The 7,995-nt window shown below is 38.0% G+C and overlaps 1 protein-coding gene across 1 annotated transcript in view; it reads left to right on the top strand.

Annotated features, from left to right (window-relative positions):
• The window catches only part of CUNH1orf131 (chromosome unknown C1orf131 homolog), a 21,212-nt gene extending 13,608 nt beyond the window's left edge, over positions 1-7,604 (top strand). Inside the window, exons 3-7 of the mRNA XM_019527219.1 lie at positions 2,099-2,155; positions 3,716-3,811; positions 4,744-4,830; positions 5,744-5,796; positions 7,134-7,604. Coding sequence (XP_019382764.1) covers positions 2,099-2,155; positions 3,716-3,811; positions 4,744-4,830; positions 5,744-5,796; positions 7,134-7,263 — 423 coding nt within the window. The 3' untranslated portion in view covers positions 7,264-7,604. The remainder of the gene's footprint in view (positions 1-2,098; positions 2,156-3,715; positions 3,812-4,743; positions 4,831-5,743; positions 5,797-7,133) is intronic.
• Positions 7,605-7,995: the final 391 nt, after the last annotated feature.

Here is a 7,995-nt window from a genome sequence, read left to right as displayed (position 1 = left end):
TGCCAACCATGACCTCGCATTGTCGGCCCATGTTCATCTTGGAGTCAATAATGACTCCAAGATCCCTTTCTGCCTCCGTGCTCTCGAGTAAGGAGTTCCCCATTGTGTAAGTGTGCTGCTGGTTCCTACTGCCCAAATGCAGCACCCTGCACTTGTCCGTGTTAAAATATGTAGATGAGATATAGTAGAAATATGTAGAAATATGTCAGATGAGGCGCATTTCACATATGGTATGTTTCTTCTCCTTCCCCTCTTGACAAACAGGAAATACATTTGAATGTTTAATGTTAATCTGAATTGCATGGCATACACTTCACCTAATAGCTGCAATGCAAATTGGCTGATAGCTGCAGTTCAATTGTATATAAATATTTAAAAAGAGATTTAATTGTGTGATACCTGTTGCACTTAAAGGCAGGTTTTTAAACCTTTTAAGTGCTTTAAGAATTGACACAACACTCAGTTGATTAATAGCAGAAAGGCTTGGTTTAATAACTAACAAGCTATAAAACTAAAAATGACAGAAAAAGACTTTCCCAATCTCAAATGAGCTAGTACAGAAACTCCTAGTCCATGTAACTGCAGCAGGGTTTTCTCATCCTTGCAGGTAGGGTAGCTAGTCCAGTCTTGCATGCAACCTTTATTCATGGGATGGGTGCAGGATGGCTTCTTGATCTTTCCTGGACTGTACACCTTGCTGGCAGTTCTGTCTTCCTTTATACCAGGGACGGGCAATTTATTTTGGGCAGAGGGCCGCTTACTGAGTTTTGGCAAGCCATCGAGGGCCACATGACAGGCAGCCAGGGGCAGATAAATATTTATTTTCTAAATTTTTTAGGGGCTCTGCAGGCCGGATAGGCCACATCCGGCCCACGGGCCACATTTTGCCCACCCCTGCTTAATACTGTCTAACTGTATAACTTCAAAGCATTTTTCCTTGATGGCTGGCCAATTAAAGTCCAAACAAAACAGGGAGGAAAACGGTGATCATCACATTACAATTGTTAAACTGCCTGGCTCTTGTTTTTGGATTTGACCAGGTGTGAAGACCTGTGTTTCTCACAGCGACTGACTAGCTTGGCAATTAAATGTGATGGATCTTGAGTGGCCAAACAGGATGCTTAGAGGCATTGATAACTGGACCTGTCTTTGGGTATTTGTTTATCAATGGGGCAAATTTGCAATAGCTTATACTGGTGATGGTCTATTTACAAAACACCAGACAGACATTGAATGATTGAGACATTTATAATCTTAGACATTGGATACCTGTTTTGATAAATGTGAGACTGTCACGTACAGTACAGGACATTTTTCATGTATTCAATGTACCTTTTACAGGTTTCACTTAAAATGTATATTTAGTCTTTTTTCTTCTTTAGTTGCTAGTTCAGCTGATATGTATATGTACTTTCCTTGCTACACTGGCTCAGCCTTTCTCTCTCTTGCATTCTTAGGTATATATGTGTGATGAGTGTGTCAGGTCTCTGCCAACAATTTTCCTTTTAGAGGAACCATCACTCTTATTATTTTATGGCATGGGTCTGGTATTGGGTGCCTCAAGATCCACACACCCTATGCCTTAATGGGTTGCGGCCATCACAGAGACTTGTTTTTTTTCCTTGTGGCAGTCTTGTCACCACAACCCAGTCATGCCAAAGCCAATGTCTTGCATTTTTGTGCAAGAGACACTGTCCAAGCTTTTACAGCCAGCAATACTAAATTCCACACCTAATGTTGAAAAGTGAAGGATTTTAAACCTGATTATTTTTCATGTGTTATAATCTTTAGTAGTTAAAGACTACCAATATATGAACATCCAAGACAAAGAATTGTATGGATTGTGTATAGAAATGGTACTCAATACACTGTATAGTATTGTTCCTTATACAGATTTAAACTGTTTACGTTGTACAACATGCCACCGTGACTTACTCTTTCAATGAGTCAATCTGATCAAGATGGAAAAGATTTCTGCTGAAAGGCTGGATATTCAGTCTCTCTTTTTAGCACTTTATTAAAAGATCTCTGCAATTGGTATACATTTTAAATGGCCACTCATTGTTAGATTATATACAAGCACTTTCTTTTATTGTAGACTAAGATGCCTATTCAAGAGAAAACTGCAGGTGGCCAAGAATTTAACCTAGAAAAGGTAAGCTACCATGATCTGTCAAACCCTGAATGTTTCATGTGTGCTCATTTTCTATTTAGGAATGTTAGAAATGTTCCCAGGTAGTATATCCCAGAATATACAGTTTGGTGCAGGGCATTTCGGAGAAGGATTATCTTGGCTGTTTTGAAGGGCAGCCTTTGAAGACAGGCTATTGCTGTTATTCCATAACCTCTTTTGCTGATGTGTTGGCAGTAACTTGTGAAGGATTACTATATGTTAGTTCTTTTAAGGCTCTTTGGGTTCCCATGACGTATTATAATTTGGTTCTTTAACTGGCATGGTTTTATGCCCATAGATCTTGCAAATTTTTTTTAACTTTGTTTTTTTACAAATTTTGACACCAGTAATTGGGATTGGGTGTCCTCAGTACAAGAGAAAAGAATTTTTAGTGATATCTTTTTTTGGAAGGCAAGGTAAATTTGCACCTAAAAATTAACCAAAGTGCACATAAAACAAGCATTCATTAACTGAAGTTCACTTCATCTGTTTGATCAGCTGTATAGTTGGGAGAGCTGTTTGACAAGGTTTCAGGCATCAAATGCTCTTCCTCGGATGTAACTTAAGTACTAACTTTATTTCTGGTTTGTACACCTTTTATATAGGAAATAATATCTGATAGCTTTATTGTGGATGTGTTATGGTTGCATAGATAAGGGAATAGGACTGTGAGCCTAAGGAGTAGGATGGAGTCCTACCCTGCTGAAGTCACTGGGAGTTTTACCCCTAATTTTGATTTCATTTTCAGTTCTACCATAAACCTCTTGTGTTGTCTTGGGAAATCCAGTTAATTTCTCTGTTCAGTACAGGCATACCTCGGAGATATTGCGGGTTCGGTTCCAAAGCACCGCAATAAAGCGAATATCGCAATAAAGCGAGTCACACGAATTTTTTGGTTTCCCAGTGCATATAAAAGTTATGTTTACACTATACTGTAGTCTATTAAGTGTGCAATAGCATTATGTCTAAAAAAACAATGTACATACCTTAATTAAAAAATACTTTATTGCTAAAAAATGCTAACCATCATCTGAGCCTTCAGCGAGTCGTAATCTTTTTGCTGGTGGAGGGTCTTGCCTCAATTTGTAAAAAAAACAATATCTGCGACGCGCAATAAAGCGAAGCGCAATAAAACAAGGCATGCCTGTAGTTATTTTTTGTGAAACCCAGAAATACAATCTTCTTTTTTGAACTACTTCCTTCCCTTTGCCTGTGAGCAGAGATTGATTGATAAGTTAATTTTACACATACGGATAGATGTTTCACAGTAGCACCCAACTGAATTAGTCTTATTTTATAGCATATTGATTTGTCAACCATTTGTTGAAGTTTCTGTTGAAATGGTATTTCCTTTGTTTGGACCAACCATTGTATTAAAATGGGCCGTGTGCTTTAGAAATGTTTGCAATGTTATGTCAGGTATCCAGGCTGTAGCTGTATTGGTTTAGAGGAAAAAGCAATCAGGACTTGTGGTAGAGATTATATCTTTTATTAGACCAACTAGATTTTTACAAAAAATTTAAATGTTGTGCGACATTTCAGGCCCGGCTAGAAGTGCACAGATTTGGAATAACTGGTTATGAAAAGAAAGAACAGCGGCTGTTGGAACAAGAACGTGCTATCATGCTAGGAGCTAAGGTACTATTGCTTGTTTATGTTTGGTCAAGACCTGTGTTGTGATGTTTTTCTTAAAAAGCCGGTTCTTTTCCCATTTGGGTCTTGTCTGCTTTCCAAGATACTGTGGATGACTGATACTGTAGTTTTAAATTGTCTGAATACAAATCACGTGCCATCTCAGCATAGTCGTATTTTATTTCTGATGTCAAAAAATTAAAATGACAGATTTAGTGCAGTGGTCAGCAACCTTTTTAAGGCTGTGGGCTGGACTCACCCAGTTTGGGACAGAGGTGGGAGAGCAGCTGCTAAGGACTCAGCCACTACTGCTGTTTTTCCCCATGCCGACAAGGGGAAGGCACCCACTACTGCTGTGGCAATGTATCCTGCAGCTAAAGCCCCCTGCCACTGAATGCCACCAAAGCCCCGTGTCCACAGGATGGCTCTGCAGGCCATAGATTGCTGACCCCTGATCTAGTCTCTTTTTGTTTAGCCCTTAACTAATCACTGGGACACAAGATTTCAACACTCCTATTCCTGCCCTCTCAATTAAGGGCTGAGAAAAGCTTTCCCTCTGCATTTCTGATTCTTTCAAGATGCCACCATTATCAAAAGAAAGCAAATGCTGAGCAGCTCACCATTCTTCTTTTAGAGTTTGTTTTTTATTTTGTTTGCCTTTTTTTAACTTGGGGGTATGTGTGTGGAAACCTTTTTAGACCTTCTTTATACATCATAAATAATCGATCCATTCACATCCCCCCAAAGGGGACCTAATCCCTCTTTCTTCCTGCCCTGGCCCCTACTCCAAAAAGGATCATAGCCTATGTGTTTGTTTTCTCCACGCAGCCCCTACCGCCCTTCCACCGTTGCAGGCTTCCCCCACCAAATATGTTCAGTTCTAGGAAGTGTTTATAGCTTTTGTGCAATGATATCTTTACTTGCCTCTTTCACTGCAGCCTCCCAAAAAAGAGTACATCAACTACAAGATTTATCAAGGGATTATCAAAGAGAAGAAAACAGTAAGAAAAGAAGATAATAGGAAGGTTTGTATGAAATACTTCCTGTTTAAAAAGAACATGTAAGAACTAGTCCAGTGGCCTATTGGAAATTGACTAGTGTTTAGGAGTTGAACCTAGAGCTTACTATACCACTTACTCTCATGAATGTTTGTTCCGGACTTCAGCAGAGCTATTTTCATCATTGTGGATTGTTCACAGGTATGAGAGAGGTGCACGGTTAAGGATATATATGAAATTCAACTCCTCCCCTCCTAAAATTGACAAACTATTGAAACCAGATCATCGGCATTAAGCCCTGGACAGGTGTGTTGTTTGAAGCACTCCAAACAGTGAGGATATAGGCATGCATGTCCAAAAAGTGCTTCAGAAATGAACATCAGAACATGAGGAGCATCTTTGAAACTTTTCCTTTGGAAGTCTGTGCTCTGGCAGCACATAGAACACCTGCAGCCCCTCTTCCCAGCAGCGCAGACAGACAATGAGTGCTCTCCTGTGAGCTCAGGATCTCTCAAAGGCTGAGAGGTCTATAGGAATTCCTGCTTTCCAGCCTCCTTTTTGGAGAACACGTATGCCTTCACAGCCATTTTGAAGCAGGTGGGGTGGGGTGGAGAACAGGGTTTTGCACCAAATTGGAAGTACTCTGGCTTCAGAGCACCTCCAATGCCTTTCTGGCCATGACTGTATATTTACATCTGAGAAAAAACATTTACTGTGGTGATTTTTTTTTTTCTGACCATTGTCTACATACTTCAGACCAACTGGTATAAATCTGTATGAATTCGTTGAGAATCTGGCTGGGTATTTAAATAATCATAATGTACTCAGTTTTTTTACACTCAAAGTATGCAGGAGCCTTTTTGTTCAAGACAGTTGATTAACCAAGAAATTCTAATCATGTTCCACTGAACTACTTTTTTTTCTAAAACTCTGATAACAGGAATATAAATCCCTTTCTCTCAAGAAACATAGGAGAAAAGGCCAGGAAGAGAGGTGAGTAACTTAAGCGTAACTGTATTTAAACTTCCATAGTGAATTGTCTGTAATTAAATAAGCAAAGTCTTATGCCAGAAGTCAAACGTAAAAAGTTCTTTCCATTTTGAAATATATAACCCAGGGTGGATAAAAATCAGCTATTTTTAAAAATGATGTTTTTTTAATTTAAATCAGGTTTTTTTTATTTGATTGAAGTTTTATAAATAGGTCACACCAGGCCATGGACTATATTAAGGACTCAACCTTACGGGATTCCCAAAGACTCCTGTATAGATTAGTAAAGAAAATCACTCTACCCAATGAGACTCAGTGCTCAGTCTAGAAGATCCCATTGAACATCTCTGTGATGCTTAGTTTCAGTTCTCAAACTGTGGATTTGTGTCTCCAGTGATCATAAGCAGACAAGGTTCTTTGGGTAGATGTGATATCTTATATTAGATCAACTAAATAGTTTGAAAAATTGTTCTTTGCAAGCTTTCCGGCACAAACACCCGTCCTCAGGCATAGGGAGAGTTTGTTGTCTCCAGAGATAACATCCTTGTTAACAGCAGTGTATGGAGATAAGAGATAACAGACCTGATTACCTACCCTTTAGCCCTATTGTTTCTGCAAGTTTGTGTACACACAGTCAAGCCCTTACCTTTCTCTAAAAGTGCAGTTTCAAGAAGTTGAATGAATAAAGGATATCAAACAACAAGAATATAGTTTTTGTAGAAAACAATTATTAAATCAGGGCTTCCTGACCAATGATTTAAATCGATTTGATTTCAGTCATATCCACCCTGACAAAACCTCCTCACTGGGAATTTGGACTGTTTTGTACCTAGCACTTCAAAATCTGTAATGAGACAGGCAATCTAACAATGCTTTAGCTCTGCCCTGGCTTGTCAAAAACTTTGGCATAGTCTGATGTGAGATGGGTGTGAAGCACATTAGTATGAATGCCATTGTGTGCCTCCCATTCATGTTATCCAGGGTGTTACTTTTGCCCCTGAGAAAAACATCTTGCATGATAAAAGGTAAGGAAAGCAAAATGCAGCTTGTTCAGAAGGTAAAATTACATCCTTAATTACAGTGTAGCTGTTTCAGTGAAACTATTTACAGTCTAAGAGTCTTCATGCTTTCTGATTTTGTTTACCTTGATAACTGCTGAGTAGTTAGTTGATAAGTTAATTACCCTTATAATTCTTTTCAGGATTCTTCTTTCTGTTTGCAATACCAAATTATTCTTTCTTCAAAATATTAATGATAAGATTTATTTTTCACCTTACTGAAGCATATTCTATGTTTGTTTGTTTAATATCATCTTTAATATTTCTGTTTTTGAAACTTAGGAAATTGAAAAAGAAAAAGTCGGCGTCCAGTATTTTGCCTACAGGTCAAGTTGGAAAATTCAAAAATGGGACTTTGGTCCTTAGTAGCTGTGACATAAAGAAAATTAAATCCTCAAAAGCCATTAAATGAAATTATTAGGCCACATCACAATGGACAACATAAATGGCCTGGAATTCATTTTTCAACTAAAAATATCTGTGAACCTGAGATTTTTGGTGTCTCTTAATGCCTGAACCGTACTGTTATTTCTAATACCAGTCTTATCCATCTTCCACTTTGCTTTGGGAAGAAAATGGCAAAACACTCTAACTTCATGAATTTTCACTAAGAAAAATAAAAGATTTTTTTAGTCCTTTAAAAAAAATTACACGGTTTTCATTGGTTAACAAAGATGTATATGAGAATTATTTTACTGTTTATTGTAAGATACTGTTTCCACAATGTTTAAATAAAATATTTTTACTCCAATAGTTTCATCTTGCTTTTTTAATATTAAGCTGAAACTTTAAAAGGAAAGTCATACCTCATTTTTCTGAATCTAGATTATCTTAAATAGTCACTTATAAGGTACCTAGTGAATCTCCTCTTGCTGTAGCTATGTTGTTCACAATCAAACTGAATTCATACCAGATTTCTTGTCCTGCAGAAGATGTGGTTGCAACATTTTTTTATTTGATACCCTTTTATGCCCCTCCCACCCCACACCCCCACAAAAAAGAGAGAAATCATCCATTCTAAAAAGTGAGAAACTAAGATCCAAGTTTATGATCTGAATGAGGCAGAGAAGGGACTTGAGGCAAGGTCTCATACATGCTCAAACAACTAATCTATTGATTACATGCTTGCTCATGTATAATAAGT

This window comes from Gavialis gangeticus, unplaced genomic scaffold, assembly GCF_001723915.1.
Source record: "Gavialis gangeticus isolate Ggan-Ray unplaced genomic scaffold, GavGan_comp1, whole genome shotgun sequence".
NCBI classification, from domain to species: Eukaryota; Metazoa; Chordata; order Crocodylia; family Gavialidae; genus Gavialis; species Gavialis gangeticus.
The sequence above is the reverse complement of the archived record's forward strand: the minus strand, read 5'-3'. Positions and strand labels throughout refer to the sequence as shown.